At 39.1% G+C, this 21,492-nt stretch overlaps 1 protein-coding gene across 4 annotated transcripts in view; it reads right to left on the bottom strand.

Moving 5' to 3' along the window:
- The window catches only part of LOC120560610 (protein yippee-like 1), a 33,700-nt gene extending 12,750 nt beyond the window's left edge, over positions 1-20,950 (bottom strand). Inside the window, exons 1-2 of one of the 4 annotated variants that reach the window (XM_039803277.1) lie at positions 20,353-20,950; positions 11,015-11,299 (exon numbers count right to left, since the gene is read on the bottom strand). In XM_039803277.1, the coding sequence (XP_039659211.1) occupies positions 11,015-11,131 (117 nt within the window). In that variant the 5' untranslated portion in view covers positions 11,132-11,299; positions 20,353-20,950. Of the gene's footprint in view, positions 1-11,014; positions 11,300-12,122; positions 12,265-17,022; positions 17,337-19,393; positions 19,651-20,352 lie in introns of those variants that run through there. The other 3 variants (XM_039803280.1, XM_039803278.1, XM_039803279.1) reach the window with 3 other exon arrangements.
- Between the last annotated feature and the right edge of the window lie 542 nt (positions 20,951-21,492).

Genomic DNA, 21,492 nt, shown 5'->3' with positions numbered 1-21,492 from the left:
GGTTCCACTAAAAAGTCCAACCAACAAAGTGGATTAATGCATATTCCCAAAACATGAACAGTATGTGAAAAATCTGTCCAAACTGATGTGTTTATGTCTGGTAAACTCAAGTTTTAAAAAGTCAGCATTTTACAGGCCAAACACCTGCATGACTGAGGCACAAAGAGGGAAAGCCAACATTGCACCGAGGTGAGACATTTACCAAAACTTCCTTGAAGGCCAACAGAGCAGATTACAAACAAAACATGGAGGTACAAACATGCAGAGACGGTTTCACTACAGCAGGCCTTTCCAAACTGGCTGTGGAGTTATATAACAACGTGACACTGAAGGCTGGATCTCAACTAGTATTAAAGACAAGTACCAAGTGATTACATAATGTGGACACTTAGTTTTAACGCCATCACTGTGAAAGTCACTTGTTGCACTTATGTTTGCTTTTATTTTGCACAATTCCTTTAATGAAAAAAAGGTTGCAGCAAAGGACTGGTTTGTGTTGCGGTTTTTAAAAATATTTTAAAAAGGAGTGTCGTCTGAATGGAAATACCAGATCCTCCACCTGGCCTTAAAGGAACACGCCGACTTATTGGGAATTTAGCTTATTCACCGTAACCCCCAGAGTAAGACAAGTCGATACATACCCTTCTCATCTCCGTGTGCTGTAACGCTGTCTGACGGCTCCAGCATTAGCTTAGCCCAGCACAGATCCTGCAGGTAACTGGTTCCAACTAGCTCTACGCTCGAATTGTGACAAAGTGACAAAATAGCGCCAACATGTTCCTATTTACATGTTGTGATTTGCAGAGTCACAGCGTGTACAAAAACAACGTAACATGAGACACAGCCATCTTCTAACAGTAAACAAACCGGGAACTATATTCTCAGACAGGCTTGCTGCGAGCATATCACTCCGCCCAAGTACTATATTCTTCCGCCTGAGAATATAGTTCCCGGTTTGTTTACGGATAGAAGATGGCTGTGTTGATGTTTTACGTTGTTTTTTAACGCTCATGACTCTACAAATCACAACATGTAAATAGGAACATGTTGGCGATATTTTGTCACTTATTCGGAGCAGTAGGATTACTGGAACCATTCACCTGCCTGTTCTGTGATGGGCTGATGCCGTTGGAGACGTCAAGACAGCTTTACAGCACGCATGGAGATGAGAAGGGTATGTATCGACTTGTCTTACTCTGGGGGTTACGGTGAATAAGCTAAATTCCCAATAAGTTGCGTGTTCCTTTAACCACAACCACTAACCCATACATAGCCATCTCCAGCCCGATGCTAATAAACATGACTGGAGCGTATGGCTTGAACTCAGACTATAGTAGTTTCAGTGCCTCTCCGATCTTAGTCAATATCCACGACGTTCCACTTCTGGGATTGCCGCAGATTGTGATTGGTTTAAAGACATGCCAATAAACCGGAGCACGTTCCTCTCCCATCCCGGAATGCTATGTGGACCAGCTAGACCCTGCTCCACAGTGCTGTGGAGGAAGGTCTGGCAATGCAAGACTAAAAAAAATCTAGTTTAAATAAAACAATTTCTTAAAAATGAACCACAATACAATATATGTTTATTTTATGCTTATGTAAATAGAAACCACAAACCAAATGTAGCTATTTCAGCACTTGGGGGAACTCCCTGAGACACGACTACAAATCTAATTTGCATCCAGTTTAAAACTCTCTGGTGCTACTGGTTCGCCAGCATTCCTGCTCCAGTATCAGCTGTGATGACAATGTGGCGTGACTCTAATCAAAACAAACGCACAAACTTAACAGTTAACCATCTTCAGCCTCTCCCACGGTGACCTCAGCAGCACTGACGAATGAGCTCATAAATATCTCGCTCTCATCTCATTATTTGCCACTTAGAAAGCAGCAGTCAGGGCTCATAATAAGTCACACTGAAAAGGCCAAGTGTGCAGTTGAAGAATTAAAGTAAATCAAAAGTTAAGTGGGGGAGGAAAGCTGAGTTTTGGACTTATTTTTATGTTGTGAAGGTTATGACTTTATATGCCTGTGAAGCAAAATTTGCTTTATAAATGTGCTTAATTATATAAATCTATAATCAAATGTTTACCCACATAAACGTAAGTCTAGTTATGTCCGTTCTGGTAAACTGAACAGCAGTTAAATGGCCCAAAAATCTAACTTGCAGCTTCTTTCATTAATTTCTATGCAAAACCACATCTGACTTTTCTGCACTTCAACCAGACATTTGGAGCATCTAATGTCGCGTTCCCACTGCATGGTACTGCACGGCACAGCTCTACTCAACTCGACCTTTTTTGGTTTTACATTAGCAAAAGTTGTGAATAGTACCTGGTACTTTTTTTTGGTATCACCTCGGTCAAGGTTCCAAGCAAGCAGAGCAGATACTGGAAGGTGGAGTTAAAAACACTGCAGGCCACTGAGAACCGTCACGGGACAGCCTGCACAACAGAGATGGCAAAAGTACTCACTTCCCGTACTCAAGTAGAAGTACAGATATTTTTGTTAAAAAATACTCTGGTAAAAGTAGAAGTACTGATTTAACTTCTTTACTCAAATAAAAGTAACAAAGTACAGGCTTGTAAATTTACTTAAAGTATAAAAGTAAAAGTAGCCTTGCGAATGAATACCATTTTTTTATGAAAAGCTGCCTGGACCACACAAATCTAACTAGAGTGGTAGCTGAGAAACTTCAGTGGACTCTTTTTATGCCATTGCCTACATTTTAAATGGATGTCTGCCAATAGGCCTAAAACATCACATATATGATTATTGGGACAGAGACTGGGACTCCAAGTTAATAAGATTCTGACTGAGTAGTAAGATAGAATTCACAGATCCAGTTTCTCTTTTTTAATCTTCCCCTTAACATTTAAAGGAATCTACATGTATGTGTGTGTGTGCTCAAATATGGCTTCTGGAATGAAAATAAAGGATTAAATAAGAATTACTAAACAACAACAACAACAACAAACAAACACCCATACTACTAGTGCTAACGTTACCACCATCAAGCCACAATGATTTGCCGCAAATGAATGCCACCGAATCTGTCGAGTCGTTGCATCAAGTGCAACGTACAGTATATTCCCATCCAATTAGATCCAATTAGATTGAATTCGGTATTGATGATGCGAAAAATAATAACAGTAAATCCAGTGAAATGATTTGAAACTTGTTAGTGAGGACTGGATTAGGACTGGATTTAAAGCAGATTCTGGTTTCCAACTTTGCCCCAGGTGTGTCTAAAACACGGACGGAGACAACTTCTCTCTTTTGATGCTTTGCAAGAAATATAGACCAATACAACAACAGGCTTAAATGAACTGACAACATAAGTTATACGACTTACAGTTCTCAACGAGTCACACACACGATCGCAACTGATTTATCCCCTTTTCTCTCACTTTTTTCTCTGTGTGGCACGTGCTCGCGGTGTAAGACGCGTGTCCGCGCTATTTTCCGACATGAACTCACAATCACTCCTGATAGACGGCCTTTCGTACAAAACTAAAGTAGCCAATTTTCTAAAATGTAAGGAGTAGAAAGTACCGATATTCTTCTTAAAATGTAAGGAGTAAAAGTAAAAAGTCGCCACAAAAATAAATAGTAAAGTAAAAATATCTGAAAAATCTACTTGAGTACTGTAAAGAAGTATTTGTACTTCGTTACTTCCCATCTCTGCTGCACAAACAAGCCATTTTTAAAAAGCCAAGCTACCGTCAATAGTGACTGAAATATTTGTATTCAATCGTCCCAGATTTTTTTTAAATGCCAGCCAGCAAAACTATGCCATGCCATTGACTAAGAGCAGATATTGTTGCTGTTGAAAGGATCCAGCAAGTGTAGCGTTGCGTGTGAAGATACTCTAGTGTGTTATTTTTTATACTTCCTTTTTTTCTATATATTCTAATTCTGTATTATTTTAAAACTGATGTTACTTTGTATTGGTTTTCTTGTCTTCTGTTTTTCTTGTTTCTCCTCATTGTAAGTCCATCAAAATAAAAAATAAAAACTCTTTCAATCGCGCTTTCAATTTACATCTCGCTGTGTAAACACTTTGAGCCACATGCTTTCTATGAACTTTGTCTTTAGTTTCAATTTAGTTTATTATTAGTGGTGTTTACTTCCTTTTTTTATGTTGCGTCTCAACCCCAATGAACTTTCTGACTGCAAACCAGAGAGGATGTGAATCAAACAGAAAATAAATAATTAAAACAACAGTCTACATTGTCTGACACGTCAAGGCTTTTAAATCTAATGTCCTGTGTAGGGTGAAACTGGCTGGTATAAAAGCGGTGATGACTTTTAGAAGCAAGTTCTCATAGAGGCCAATTGTACATTTTAATTTAGAGAGGAAGCAGAGAGGGAAAGCGTTACTTGCGTGTCTGCGGGCCTGCAGCTGCAGAGTAGCTGTGTCGACGTCGACGAAGAGGATAATGATGCCACAGGGATGAAGATTAGTTGAAGTTGAGGTTGGATGGGAAACTTTGCAAGTGGTAACAAAGAGATGATACCAAAGCGTCCGCACCAAAAGGAGTCCACAGTTGCATTCCAGTGAGGGTCTTTCATAGGTAAGGTTTGGTCGAGAAAATTCTGTGAGACATCTGACCATCACCAGATGTCCTTACCCAAAAGGGGGTATGTCAATGCTCAACACCCATCATCCACCCTACTACAGTATGTTTTCGTTTAAAAAAACGCTATCTTTTGCTACGTTTGTGCCTCGCGTCTACACTACTCTGCTGTTTCTGACCCCCCTAAAACGGAGACATTTTGAAACACTGCTGACCCGTTTTGCCGGGGTTTGATCAGTGGGTAGAGCAGGCGCACATATACTGAGAGGTTTATGCCTCGACGCAGAGGTCCATTTCCTTGGTCAGGGTCTCTGCTACTGCACTGATGCATAAATCACTGTATCATCAGCATACATTTGACAGTTAGCTGACTGACGGCATGTTGGTAAATCGTTTATATATAAACTAAAGAGCAGAGGCCCCAAGATCCCTGTGGGATACCCATTGTGGATTGTAGTGGCGTTGAGAGTTCAGTTTTTATTTTAACACGTTGCTCTCTATGCTCCAGATATGATGCAAACCAACCGATAGCATGTTCAGAGAAGTTGAAGGTGGTGAGTTTATTCAAGAGTATGTTGTGGTTCACGGTGTCAAAGGCCTTTTTTAAGTCTATAAACACAGCTCCCACAACATTACCCTTGTCCAACTTACTCTTGATGTTTACGGTAACAAATTTCAAATTAGATATGAGATAAGTTATTGGTTGCATTCACAAATTGTAACACATAGGCCTAAATCAGACAATGCACAGGCAATTTAGCGAAATCCCTGCAGTTGTGGTCTTGACTGGTCTTGGAATAAAATCCAAAGGAGGAGTCACTTTAGAAGGAGGTGGGTTTGAATGTCCGGGGGGGGGGGAGTCTGAGGATGAAGTGAGTGGCTGTACAAGAGTTCAGACACACAAGCGTCTGTCTAAAAGTGTATCACTTTTCTTCCTTTTAATCTCATCTTGAAAGTATGAAATATTTCATTTCTTTGGTTATGAAACATGGGATTGAAGTGCCGGTCTGCAGAGGGGTCATAGCAACAGGACCACTAAGAGGTTCCTTGTTAATGCCGTCTTGTCTCTGGTCTTCACAAAGAGGACTTTGATTGTCTTCAATATAAATACAAATGTTGATCTGGTATCTGGTCCGAGCCTAATTTACAGCTGTAATTAAATGGAGTAGAGGACTGTTGTAGGGGGTTTGTAATGCAGCCCCCTTCAACTGTCTGTCTTCTGCCCAGAGATTTCCTACACCTGATTCTTCCGTACCTCACATCTTTCTTCTGCATTATTCTTGTGTTTAAACTGAAGAATATTTGCATTACCCTCCTTTGCTAAACCTTATTCAAATTCAGTTTTTTCCTTTCTGCAGCAGCAACAATTCCACTTCCCCCACAGGTGCCAATAAAGTGTCAGTGTTTCATCATAAAACACCTGATTCTGCCTCTTCACACAATCTTTGCTGTGTAACACTTAATCCACATGTCTGACATGGCTCTAGACAGGTTAAGTGAGGGGCAGATAAATGAAGATAGTCACTCTCGTAAGCCTAAAGCTCATCAGTGTGATTTACGACAGTCGTTAACAATTAAAACAATGTGCAGACTTCTAAACTCCAAGGCCTCTGATCCTGCCAAAAGACAGTCTGGTGATAGAGCTGTATACCAAGCTCGTCTTCCACTTCCACTAACAAGCTGCGAGCTTTCAAGTCTCTGAGCTGCAGGAGACGGTGAGTGTGCAGATTGATCATCTTTGCCATTTGAATAATCAGCTTAGTGCATGGTGAGATTGCAACGCACGGGGAGCACACTGTCACCATCTTATTATAACACATAAAGGTCATTGCTTCAGTCGCTGCAACTCCGGTTCATCTGATCGTTTGTAAACTTAACTCACTCTTTGCTCACCAGCATGGGGTATGTTTGTGGCTCAAAACGTCAGCAGCTGTTGGACAAGGTGGACTTACAATACCCAGAAATCTTGCAACAAATTGATACTCGTTTGCCTCATAGCAAAAGAAATCAGAGGATGCAACTCTCAGCAGTTTGTATTTCACTCAGGTTCAGATTTGTCACTCTCCGTGGGCGGGTAAATGACCAGACCCAGCAGGACAATATCATTTTAGGAAATGGGCTGTATCTTAGGCATCCTACTGTTGTCTGACTGTAAAATGAGTTTTTTGTTGTTGTTTGTTTTTGTCTCTGCTAGGATTGATAATTATTGAGAACAGGATGTGGGTGAATGTATCTGCAGGCGGGCACAGACCTATCAACAGTCATTAATGATGGAGGAATTTGACTGGAAGTTAAAAATTAGTTTTTTTTCAAGACCAAAACTGCTGGTGTGGATGTTTGATAAGAGCTCCAAAGCAGCATCATACTGGAGGAAGTGTGTGATGATATAAAATCCTTTACATATATTGCGGGACCGTCCCGTGTTACAGGGATTTTTTTTGAAAAATGTCAACGATGAGACTGAACAAGAATAACGAAAACTGACGTCCTACTACTGTAGATCTAATGAGCTTGTACTTGTTGGAACATCTGAAGATTTAATAACTTTAATAAGGTGCCATCTTAAGACATCCATGGTGATCAGGGTGCAAATTTGTATCGCACAGTTCAAAGTAGGACAAAAGCTTCAAGAGGATTTAATTCGGAAAGTTCGGATAGAGAAAATCTGATGATAAAAAGGACTCCTTTCAAATCAATTGAACTTTCTTTCCATCAACACGAATGCTATCGGGCCGCGGCCATTATCGATGTCTAGAAAAATAACTATAAACTGGATCAGAAAGACCCTTTAACTCTATGTCCTCATGACTTACGTTTCCATTACATTTTTGCACATTTTAAGCTAATTTCTTACATATCTGCAAAAGAAAATAAGAATTAATGCTCGTTTCCATCAACCACCTTCATGTGAAGATATTCAAGAGGTTCTGACAAGGTTACATAGCTAATCCAGCATCAGCACACCCCCGACACAGCCACCCTTGTGATCATTTTTTAGGCTTCAGGTGGAGTAGAGTCTTATAACTTTTTGAGTTGCAGCAGAACGTAAATAGTTTGTCCACAGCAGAAGAAACAGAAGCCGAAGTACTGTGACTTAAGGTCTAATAAACCAATCTGTTTCCAGCAACCAATGCACGTCAATGTACTTAAACATTGAAACAAGTCTTCACGCAATCACATTGCACTTGAAACTTTCTGAATGATAGGACATGGAGCATTATTTTTGAAAATACCTTTTAACTCGGAGCTCAATGTCAAGGTTTGTTCACAATAATATGGAATATATACTGTATCTTCTCTGGTGCGTCTGTAAGACATTTTCCTTGAATATTAGTTTGAGAAGAGCTCCTTGAAATTCAAACCAGTACTGCCAGACATCTTTCTGACACTTATAATGAAACTGTCATTTGGATTCACTTTAGGTCACAGTCTCACAGAGATGAGTTTCTCTGACAACAGTCTGACAGAAACTCTGCATTATACAACTGGCACGTCTTATTTCTATGAAAGCAGAAGAGCACAAACTCATTTGTGTTATATGTTTAAAGTTTTCATGTTCTGCAGTGGGTGATGATGAAAATCACTTTCCCAAATGTTAAGATTAGGACGCACAAGATCGCACACATCCAATGACTATATGCACCAAATTACAAGTTGAAATACAGATAATGTTTTGACTCCGAACTGTTGGCCAATTTGCGTCCAATCTCTCTTTTTTTTAACTTTTAAAGTAAAAAGACTTCTACGATTTCTCTTACTGAGAACATTTGGTCGATTTACATAAGTTTAATAAAAGTTTTATATTTTTAGGTGATTTGCCAAATAAAATACAAAGCATTTCTAAGATTTAACCTCTCGTGTGTGAGTACTAGCAGTTTTTTCTCTCTATCTTATATCATTATAATTTAAATCTCTTTGGGTTTTCCAACTTTGGTGCAGACAAATTAAGCAATTTGAAGACAACACATTTGGGCTCTGAGAACCTGCAATAGGCATTTGTCCTCATTTTCTGACATTTTCAGACTAATAGAAGTAATCAGTTCAATATAATCCATAGTTTAATAGATAATAAAAATAATCAGTTGTGGCCCTGGTGACAGCTTTGAGCTCCAAATTCAGCAGTGTTGGTATCTTTATGACAGGGAGGAGACAATTCAACCACATAAAAACAAAAACAACAACCGTTCAGTCCATTTCTAAAACAGAAAACATGTAGGCAGTGGTGCAAATGATATAAACCTCTGAGGTGTCAGTCAGCCACAGCAGCAGCGCTTTCAGTTTCAGCAACAGAAACGTAAATAGCCGAGGCAGTAACACTTTAAAAGATTGGCCACAGAAACCAACTTCAGTTATAACACCAGCAGCGGCTGTCATCAAAGCCTCTGAGAATTTATCGGCAGAAATAAAATACAGATGCAAGAGGAGACAGGTACACGAGCTTTGGAGATTCAATAAGGTTGGTGAGCATCACATAAAATGACATTGCTGTCAAACCCAAAGCGACATTTGCCACAACTAATACCAGGGGACAACACTCAATCACTGCTGAGAATTCACAGTTTAGCCGAGCACAGATTTATTAACGGACGCCGTCAACCTTTGTCATCATGGCTCATAATGTCATCCAAAAGATGATTAACGAGACAGAGATAGCCATTATGCAAGCCAATATCCAGATGAGTCTGCAGACGTATCAGTATTTGATATGAATAATAAAAAACTGGATACAGTTACCCAAAAAAATATCATAGAGCAGCTGAACTTTGTACAAACATGTGAACTCAGGCAAAAAAGCTGCATTGATCAATATCTTTTATATTGACATTGAATCAAATGCCTATATGTAAAAGAATAAGCTGATAGAAGCAAAACCACAGGGAATTATCTGCCAACTGTGTGCTCTAATTAGCTTTTTAGCCTCTTTTAAGCTAGTTTTTGGTTTTGCATTTATGACAGGGTTCAGCCTCATCAAACTCATTTCCAGCTGCCCCAGGCAGATATTTGTAACAAACAAGCTTTGATAAAACCACTGTACTCCATCCACCCAGCACCAAATGACAAACACAAAGTTAGCGACTTGCTGGTGAACATAGTGGAGCATTTAGCAGCTAAAGATCCAGATATCATTTTCGGGAGTTGGTGGAGACCAAAAACAGAGCTTAAACAAGACTTCAAATGAATGCTGCTCCATGTCTGCTGCATGTGTAAACAGACAATTGTGATCCTTGTGAATAAAGTGCTAGAAGTTGGATTATGTGACTTGATGCAGTTTATCACTCTGCCCTAAGATTTATATCTGGTGATGTAGTTAGTACCCACCACTGTCTCCTTTATCAAAATGTAGGCTGGACTTCCTTGGCTCTGAGAAGGGAGCAACACTGCATTCATCTACAAAGCCTTGCTTAAAAAATTGCCTGTATTTTTAACAAGCTTGCTTAACTTTAAATCGTATCACTATGGCACTCGTACTAGTGATTCCTTGGTCCTAAATCTTCCATTTTTTAGGACAGAATTAGGCAAAACTGCATTTGAATATTATGCTCCATATAAATGGAACAACCTGCAGTTTCTAATGAAACTGAACATCCCGATTTCATTTAAATCACTTTAAATGTCTTCTTTATGAAGCCATGTATACTTAATGTACATGTTCACTTTGAGTTGTTTGACATTCTGTAATTGTTTTACGTGTGTACTGTGTATTGCAACTGTATACTGTATATTTATTACTATGTTCCGTCATTTTTATATGTATTGTAATTTTATATGGCACGTAATCAGGGCGTCATTGGAAATGAGAGCTAGCTCACAATTGGCCCTCCCTGAATAAATAAAGGTGATTACAATATAGTGACTTGCAGAGCTCATTTGCATATTGTACATACTGTAGCTGGTGAGCTAACTGCTAACATGCTAGTCAGTTGGAAACATGCTAGTGCCAGTCACAACTGTCAAGTTTACGGTTAGTTAGCAAGCTAGATAGCGCTGTCGCTAACGGGACAATAAGTTCACACAGTTTATGCAGAAATATTTTTGGGGCCATTGACTCAGTTTGATGTCAGTCAACGGTGCGAATTTGACACAAAACATTGCAGCAATTTCAATGACATTAATATATTAATTTATATATATATATATATTTTATATATAAAAAAAAAAAAAAAAAATATATATATATATATATATATAATTATTTAATGTGTCTACACTCACAGTTTGAGTGTATTTCAGGCATTTTTTACATTAATGTATTATTTTTCTCCAATTGACATTCATAAAGGCACCAAATATTACTGCTGGGAGATTTGTGACACAACTGCAAAGCGTCCTAAAGCCTTTTTCATGTTTATAAATATAAACAGATCCGTTGAATGTCATGTGAAATACTGCAGGGTGGCTTAAATGAAGGACAGGGAGGACTGGAGCTGCTGTACCTTTGAGATGAGCTCGTCGTGGTTGGCCAGGTGTGCCCGGCAGTGGATGCAGCTGTAGGTGCGGTGGCAGCTCGGCAAGTAAGCCTGGAAGGTCTTTGACTTGGTCATCTTCACCATGTCAATGGGGCAGGGCTCCTCGCTGGTGTCAGGACTGGCACTGGAAGAGTTGCAGCTCTGCTGAACTTGCTGACAGAAGAAACACTGGAAGATGCAAGCAAAAGCCGTCGTTGTTGTGGAGTGGGTGTGTGGCACGCTCCACACAGACACCACAGGAGAAAATCAAACCTGCAGGCCGAAAAGGAAAAAGAGGAGACGTGGTTAGACACAAGTCCCATACTTCCTATTTTTAGAGCTCACGATCCTGATTGCATTTCCAATATAAACACAGCTCATTTGCTCGAGCAATCATAATCTGTTGACTACCAATATGCGGTGATGTAACTTAATATAATGACAAGTCAAACAAACCCTTGTTAATGTAAAGCCACAAAACATGTTTGACTTGATCACAAACAATTTGATTATTCATAGTTTATGTATTATTATACATAATATATATCATCTATTGGAAGACCAATTTCTGAAGTGGTATTATCATGTTCATATACATTTATTATTGCGTTAGATATAACAAAAATATATCCTTGAACTACAGATAACTGATTTTATCAGTCAAAAAATAAAGAGAAATATAGGAAATACTACATAGAGGTCAGTTTTTTCAGTAGTTACATAATGTTTTTGACTTTTTTTGGTAAGAGTAAGCTATTGCTTGACGCTGATGTACCAGAATAAATGTATATTAATTTTGGCTGTCATTTTTATCGACTATGATTAAGAGATCTTACTCTACAACAAAGTTAGATGTGGGCAAGAAACAGGTTGTAAAGGTTGTAAAGAAGCCAACTGTGAGCCCGACAGTCTAAACCACATTATTTGGAGTGTGAGAGCATCTGAAATATTGGTAACAACCCCCATTTCTGGAAAACTGTGTGCACACGTCTACAGTTAGTTCAGTAAGTCTGTCTAACTGATGATTGCAACAGACAGTTTGAGTTATAACTTTAGAGTTTGCCTTCATATTCCTTTACAAATAAGTTTGGCTAACCTCAAAGTTTGTTTACAATGTGTCGGATCATCTGACTGCTCGGGTTTGTTTCTTCCCTGCTGGACTTTTTTTTTAGTGACCTTGTTCCCAGAGCTCTGCAGTGGTGGAAGAAGTATTCAGATCTTTTACTTAAGTAGTCATACTACCAGGGTTCTAAATTAGCACCGTTTACCAGCCAAATGCTGGTGAAATATGCAAGTGGCTGGTAGATTATTTCACTCACCAGCCAAAAAACCCAATGGTAATCTATTGAATGGCTGGTAATATTTGAACATTCATTAGCCATTTGGCTGGTAGACGAAAATGTTAATTTTGAAGCCTGCATACTACAGTGAACAAATACGCTGTTACAAATAAAATTCCTGCATTCAACTTGGTACTTAAGTAAAAGTACAAAAGTATTAGCATCAACATATACTTAAAAGTACCAAAAGTGAACGTACTCACTATGCAGAATGGCCCATTTCAGAATAATATTGAATAATAATAACATATGCATTAATGTGTTCATCACCATCACTTTAATGTTGCAGCTGCTAAAGGTGGAGGTAATTTTAATTACTTTATATACTGATGTGTAGTTTAATCTCATCATTTATTAGTTGATTTATATTTTGTATTAATAATCTGAATGTGCAAAACAACAGTCAATTAAACATAGTGAAGCAAAAAGTACAATATTTCCCTCTGAAATTTAGCTGAGTAGAAATGCTTGAGTAAAGTACCTCAAAATTGTAATTAAGTACTGTACTTGTAGAAAAACACAGCTGGATCTCAGCAATTATTTTGGTGAGTACAATGATCATAAACTATTCATTATCATTGTTATCATAACAAACAAACAAAATAACAAAAAAAAAACTCCTAAAATATAATTGAACTTGTAATAAACTGGAAATATGGATAAAAGTTTTTAAAAAAAATAGGAGGATACTGATACAAATACAAACAAACAGAAACTTAAGGTTTTCATTGGCTGAGGTGAATTCAGAAAGCCTGCAGGGGTTTCAGCTCTACACACACACACACAAAAACACACACACAAATGCAAGTCAGTTCATCTGCAGGACAGACTAGAATAGCCGATGAGACAATGCAGCCAAGACACAATGAATGAGGAACTCAGGTTAACAAAAACATCTCTGCAGGTGCATAACGCCAACATATCCACCAGAATGCAGACAGCTCTGCTCCATTTCCTTTACGCTACTGCTTTCTGGACTTTGGTGAGGAAAGAATTGGATTCCAGCTGATCAAATATGACATTCATGCTTACACAGACATCAAAAATATGCATATTTAATTTTTTTTCAAAAACCCTTTTTAACCTGGAGACTCCAACAGTAGTTCATTTCCTCAAAAGACCTCAAGACATGCCTTACTAATATAACACATACAAGTTTTAAGTTTAGCATTCACATCGTCAAACATTTCCATTTTGTTTTATTTGGACGATTTCTATTTACATAATCTCTTTCCTGCCCCTCTGCTGTCTCCATGCTGCCTTTTATGTCACTTTCTTTTATTAATCTTGTCTATTGAATTATCTTTACTAATGTTATTAATCCTTATGTGTTTGTGTCCGTGGTTTAAAGCGACCACTAAAAGGCTCAGCTGTCAAAGGAAATATTAAGTGTTGTTCCTGTAAACAGTCGAGATGATGGCCGTTTGGTATCTTTAAGTGGACACTGAGTTGGAGGTCAAACAGGTTTGTTCATAGAATACTCCTCTTACTTCTCTTTTTCTATAGTTTGTCAAGGCCCGAGACACACCAAGCCGATAATCGGCCGTTGGACAGTCTGGCGAGGTCAGTGACTCGCGTCTGTTCGGTGTGTTCCGTGCCGTCATCCGTCCGAGGGGCCGTCGGCCTTCATTTTGGCCGATTTGACATGCAGTCTGACTCAAATGACCCATCTGATTGGTAGAGTGCTAACCCGGAAACGGGGAGCGGAATGAGGGGGAGAAGAGGAAAAAAAAAAAAAAAAAAAAAAAAAAAAACGGTTTTTCCTCCATGAAGACAGATTCAGCAACTGCACGGCCCATTTCTCGCTTAAAATGTTTTCAGAAAAACATTTCGGTGAACTATTTTAGTACAATATGAGATCGTATTCTGAACAAGCCGCCATGACAGTCTGGTTTTAAATTTCCGGAGAAACCAGACCCACGTGACGCGTTCGTCCAATCAGCTGCCGGTTTTCATTTTTGGGTGAAAATACAGATTACCGCCGCCTGCTGTTATGGAGACGTATTACGTCTCGTCTCTTCAGTGTGTTCCGAGTCACTTTTTTGACCAACTCGGGGAGACTGATCAGTCCAACTGCCTTTTCTGCCGACGTTTGGCCGTCGGCTCTGTGTGTCCAGGCCTTTAATGTCATGTTGTATCTTGTTTTGTTTTTTTTATATTTTTTGTCTGTTGCAGTCTTGCTCAAAAGGCACCGTGGAAATAAAGTTGAATTTGATTTGATCTGATGTGATTTTAAACACATTCAGCTCCAATCACAGTTCACCTGCCCTGCAGACAGTGATGAAAGGTAAGTATTGCACTTAAAATACAATTTTATTGAACATGTTTTAAAATGTTTGATTTGTTTTATTATTACATTTTGTACGCATTAGTCTCAAATTAGTCATCTGTTAAACACATTGCAGTACTCTGTAAGAAAGCTGCTAAGCAAATAAAAAGTGATCGATAATGCTGAATTAATAGATTTTCTGGTCACTTGGGGGCAGCACAACGAGTTTTAGGGCCTTACGTTTTTTTCTTATCTTTCGCAAAAAGCTGCTTACGTTAGCGCTTACAGTGGTGGCCCCCTCTAGGGGTGTTAGTGAAGATTTCAGTTAGCCACACGCACCTGGCAGTTACTGGGTGTCATTTTTGGTAACACTTTACTTGAAGGCATCTACATAAGAGTAACATGACGCTGTCATGAACACATGACGCTGTCATGTCACTATCATGAACACATGAACCCTAACCCTAACTTGTCATGACAAAACCCGAATGGCACTTACTAAAAGAAGAGTTGTCATAAACGTTCATGACAGTAAAGTGTAACCTAATTTTTAAGCAACAACTTATATCTACGTAAGAACTAGTTTGTGTGTGGTGTAACCTGTTTTCATTTAGTCGTCCATACATTAGTATTAGTATTTTTACTTAAATTAAGGATGTGAGTACTTGAATGATTATACAGCGCCAGCAGTTTGTGGTTGACTGAAATGCGACTGGACGGTGCCATTTATCTGCTCAACCACACTGTCTTTCACTGCTTATATTTACTACAAAAATATATTGGAAAACACACTGAAGTAAACCTTAACCTGGTATAGACCAACCAGACACTGGTGACAGTATTGAGCATAAAAAAGAGAGAGATCTACTTGTATGGGAGTGTTGAGGGTATTGTTTATACTGTATTTAAACAACTGTATGATTCTCAACAAAACTACACTTTCTTCTGCCAGCCATATTTTTTTATACCTGATACTTCTTTTGAAAGAGTATTTGTAATTTATAACACAGGACAGACATTGTCAAACATAATCCAAGTGTTGAAATTAGGAAAAACCTGTCTATTGTCCAACTCTTTGTCTTAAAAACACATTGTCTACTGCAGCCCACAGGCTCGACAGTCACTCTAAACATCCAAACACCAACACAGCATTAGTAAAAACACAATGACAATGTGCTTCAGCAGCTCCAGAAGTTTCCAGTTGAACTCAATGTGCTGCAACAGGAAGAGCAGCAGCGCCGAGACAGAAGCCAGCAGCCAGACAAGAAAACAAAGGAACTTCCGCAACTCAACACGAAGCAGCCGTGATCTGATGTGAAGCACGGCTGCTTTGCAAACACACACACTTGTAAACACACACATTTACACAACTGGGAAGGTAACATTACCCCCCAAAAAAACTGGCCACCAGACGGGCCATATTTACATATGTATATAATCTGCACAGGTGCCTGAGGCATAATCCATGCATGAATAGGACAAAATCCCCCCAGTTTAACCCTGGCTGCATGTGCACGAAGAAAGGTAAACACACACACACACACACACACACACACACACACACACACACACACACACACACACACACACACACACACACACACACACACAGTTATTTGCATTTAGACACACACCTTCCTTTTTTCTTCATAAATGCCAAATAAGGACATGTGGAGCTGTTTCTTTGTTTGTTTTGGTCCCTTGTAAAGCCAATTGTTCACTTCAGGGCATTTGACAGCGCATGGTCTTATTTGTGTTCCCTTTTTAAGATCTTACTTGAGCATTTTCTGTAAATTTCTTCAACTATAAGAGCTGGGAAATACTTAAAAACAGGTCTTGAATCCTACAAAATAATTTCCTGACACTAGAATCCATGTCTCTTTTGTTTCAGCCTTCCTCGTCACATGGTGACAGCTCAAATTTGGATTGAAACGACTTTTTTTTTGAAGGATGAACCAAAGAAAATGAGAAAACTAAAAAAGGAGATACAGTAACACCGCAGGAACAGCTGCTATTCAAACTGAGTAAAGTGAAAACAAAGAGGCAGCACAATGTGCGTCTCTGGTTACCACTAACAGGAAGAAGTGTCCAGACAAAAGACTCGCTCCACTCGCCCCTGAATCTAACCCGAGAAAATAACAAATTTAAACACAACATGCGTTTTTACCATCATTTGAATATTCTAAATAAGTTTCATCTTGACATGACAGGCTTTTGCAACTCCCCCCCTCCTCTCCTAAAATGTGTTTATCCCCAACAAAGAGCAACGACGACAGCTCAAGTGCAACAGTGGGTTTTTTTTGTTTGTTTTTTCCGAGCCTGATGCAGTCTGTGAATCCAGCACGACAGGTTTTCGGAGGTAAACACTGCCATGCTGCTGTACTCACCACCTGGATCAGATCTGAGCAAAACGCAGCATTGGTGGAAATATGCTTGCTGAAGAAAGACAGAGATGTTTTTCAGTTTGTTGTTTTTTAAGTTAAATAAATGATTGTCGTCGTCCCAGGCTCTGGTCCATGTGTGATGCTGCCAGATGGGAACTTATTGTTGTGTCCTTTGGGTGCTGACGGATCTCATTTTTTCCCCCTACACGGGCTTTTGTTGTGTCTTTTGTGTGTCCGTAATGGACTGGCATGGTTACTTTGGTACGGAAACGTCACCACGTGGGAGGGAGATGGAGCTGTGATTGACAGCCAAGGCTGGCCAATGGGTGGCTGCGCTGCCTTCAGGCTCCCATGGGAAAGATGGAAACCAGGTTGAGAGAAGCATCAGGTGAAAATGAAAGGTTTTGTTTCTTTACTTTTTAGCGGTCCATTCATTTCATGTTTTATTTGGAGTTACTTTATAAGTCAACTATTTTTTTTATGTTTCTACTTGTTTTTCTCATTTTTGGCAATTTTTCTATTCTATTTCTATCTCTCATCTCCCCTTGCGCACATGTGTAATAGATATATACGTGTAGAAGTATATGTATAAGCAACTGTATGTATTTTTTTATTTAATTCTATTCTAATTTAAATATTTGTAAATATGTTCTGTGTGTGTGTGTATGTGTAGCGTGAATGAGCTACAGCTTACATTTCATTCTGCAACCCTGTGTTGTAAAACAACAAATAAATTAACTTTTATTTTTTTAAAGATTATGTTCTGGGCATTTTCAGCCTTTATTTTGATAGGACAGCAGAAGACATGAAAGGAGAGAGAGGGGGGAATGACATGCAGCAAAGGGCCGCAGGTCAGAGTTGAACCCGGGCCTGCTGCGTCAAGGTGTAAACCTCTATATATGGGCGCCCGCTCTACCAACTGAGCTATCCGGGCGCTCCAAATAAATGAACTTTAAACTTTAATAGTGATTATTTGTGTCAATACACTTTGTATACTATTTATGTATGGTACACTACACATCTGTTTTTCTACTTACTTGTGCTGCTGTGACACTTCTGTTTCCACGCATAGGATCAATAAACTTCTCATCTTAAATTTTTATTATTTTTTTTTGTAAATAGCTTGATTTATTTTATTTTAGATTTATGTTTTTGCTCAGTTTGGGCCTTGTAAAACACCTTAGTAGTGCTGCAACATGGAACATTTTGAATGCTTTCTAGAAATGAAATACCATCTGCGTCTTTTCGTCAAATGTGTTATAATTAAGGCTTCAGGTTGTGGACTTTGGCAACTCAAACCCAACTTCTCTAAAGAAGAAGTTTTAAGTGGAGGCCAAGATATTTTGGATGTTCAAAACACATTTAGTTGTTCCCTGTAGGCTACTATTTCTTCTACTGTAAAACATTAACTCAGATGCAGCACATATAACGTGTCCGTGTAAAGTGTGACAACGTTGGCAGTTATTTATCACAAACAACAAATTAAAATCATATATTTTAGTTTCAGAAAAACAAAAGCTCTGAAAGTTATTGTTCTGTTATTGCGAAAGTGCTTATTTCCCATGTGGCTTGAACGCACCACATAGATGAGGAGGGAGCCAGCAGATACCCGGATGTGTAAATAAATACAAGATGAGAATATGAATCTGACTCCTCTTCTTTCTCTGATATGAAAAATGTTTTTTGTTTGTCATGCTCGGTTTTCCACCTGCAGCTCTCTGTATTAATTACAAGCAGTTACTATTGGTTTCTGCACGTTTTTGGCACATTTTCCACTCAAATTACCAATTGCATGATAAATATTTGTATAAGAATCCGTCTGTGTAATGATTAAGTAACACTGCGGGTTGAAATCCTTCAAAGAAAAGAGATCATGACATGCATAGTAGGATGTCAAAAACAACAAAACATACAATTCGATATTATCCCTACACCATGTGGGAGAAGAACCAGAAAGTCATAACTGACCACCATAGAAACAATTTAGCAATATTATATGATGATTATTCCTTAAAAACATCCACAGCTATCTGAGCCAAAACAAGCTGGCCCCTATTAGTCCATGTTAGAAACAGATCAATGCATTCCTCAAGTATTTATTTAGACTTTGACATGGACAAAGCGGAAATTCGTATTATATTTTGTAGATTAAAAAACAAAAACAGCAGCCTGATCGCCCACGCCACGCCACCCCCACCTCCTCCTCCTCATCCCCCCCACCCCCCCTCCTCCTCCTCCCTTCTCCTGCTGCACTCTTTATGTGTCAGTACTGCATCATCCTGACATTGGACAGATCCACATCTGACATATAATGCCATGAATGATGACATTAAATATAAAAAGGCCTACAATTAAACAGTAGTCTGGTTCCTACCTCCAAAACAAAAGCCTGCCTTGATCGTCCTATCCTTGCTGTCCTGACGTAGAGGACGCGCGTGTGCTTCAAGACTACAACAACAACAACTCACGGACTGTTTGTATTTCTTACTGTCTTTCATTAAAACAATAAACGTTGACATCGCAGCACGGGTCCACGTTATGTTGCAATATCCTCAAATGTGTTGCTTCACCATATGGATGCATGTAAACACAACACTGCAGCGTCCCTCGGAGGTGCAGGCTGTGCGCGCGTGAGCGTTATGAAAGACGTCCTTTTCACTGTGTTGTTTTGTCGCCTGTTCACGTGGCATCATAAGCCCCCCCAAAACTGACCGAGATCTGCAGCCACAAAGGCGCACATACGATGATAATGGGTGTAAGGGTAACGGAGATAGCGCACATTCTCAGCTGAAAGGAGCTGGACGTCAGGGGTTGCTCTTGAATGTAACTCGATGATCACATTGCAAAACGTGTCTCATAGATAGGACACATTACCTTATAATTAATATAAAACTGGTTATTATAGGCCTAAAGTTAGGCTATATAAATCCTACAGAACTGTCATCCTAGAGGAGCAGGGAATGAACAAACACGACATAAATACCACTCTTAAAGTTTCTGGAGGAATATCAGAGTATTATGCAAACATTAGATTGTTACCGGAATACTGAAGTAGGCTACTTTTAATGCATTACATAGTTTATTAGCTCTGCATGCATCACAAAACACAAGAAGCCTAATCCTACGATACATTAAGCTGTAAAATATGAATATAGAAACATCGGTGCAACAGGAAACAAACATAAAATACCAAAAACTATAATAAACTCACTACACGACATACGCACACTTTAACCTAGGAGGATATTATAGTAGAAGAATACATTTATTATAGTGATTATTCTGACAAACACGCGCGCGTGCCCTCCAGCAAGTCACTGGCGTTGCACTTACCCCAAAAACACTTCGCCTTTCCCTCCTCGGAAACCAGAACAACCCCGTGAGGAAATCGCTTTCTCTGCTGGAGCTGCAGGAGTCTGGGTATTAGTAAAAAGCATAAAAAGATAAAGACACATTCACCGTCCCGTAAATGTAGCAGCAGTCCGTCTAGGTCGGGCCGAGTGCCAATAAAAAGTCTAAAAAAAAACATCAATCTCCTCGGTGGATCTTCACTGCGTTCATAAACCAAATACTTTCTGCGTTAAAGCGTGAGATGTGCGGGATATCTCCGTAGGTCCGGTTTGAGTAGAATCCCAACCGTGAGGCGGGTCAGAGTGTGTCCATGTTGGTGCAGCTTGCAGCTCTTTGAAGGGTTTTAACCTCTATACCTTAGCTCTCCGACATCAGCGGCAGGCCGAGCTGTCCCGTCTACGGCCTTATTTATAGCCTACTGAAATCCTGATTACCTCCGTGATGCGCAGCGCGCTTTGACTAATGCACGAACATTCACGACACTGGATCTGTTAAATAAGACTTTCCCATCTGTTGGAAGTGTTTACATTCTCATTGGGATGAATTGTGCTGGCTGCTTTCGGTCTAAAACAAATGTAAAAAAAAAAAAGTGCAGAAAAAGCGGTGTTTTATTACATCCAGGGGTGCTGCCTTTAAGTGCTGCAGGAAATAAGAGAGTTAAGCGCACAAAAACAACAACGTAGCCTAGAACATGTCTGAACAACTCCAACACTATTATCTTCCCAAAGGAAATTTCGTTAGCAGCCAGCCATTTAATACATACATCACATGAATACAATGTTGACAATGCACATATATAGGCCCAACCAATGAGTTTAACTTTTTTTTTTTTTTTTTTTACATTTTATTAAAAATGACAAGTAAATATAAGATACAACTTACTTGTTTGTGAAGCTTTTAAATACATCTGGTTGTCTTCTTCAGTGGTGAGTTGCTTAGTTGTCATTAAGATGGTAGATGTGGTCACAAAACATTAAACAGAGAACAAAACAGCTAACGTAGCCTACACAGTTTAAGGTAGCCTACTTTCATATTTTCAGTTGATCAATTATACACGGTTAGTTGTGCTTTAGGTTTTAAAGTGAGTTTGTAAACTTAAAAACAAAGGCTACTTGGTCACGA

Source organism: Perca fluviatilis, chromosome 6 (assembly GCF_010015445.1).
Source record: "Perca fluviatilis chromosome 6, GENO_Pfluv_1.0, whole genome shotgun sequence".
Lineage (NCBI taxonomy): Eukaryota > Metazoa > Chordata > Actinopteri > Perciformes > Percidae > Perca > Perca fluviatilis.
This window is presented reverse-complemented; position numbering and strand designations above follow the sequence as displayed.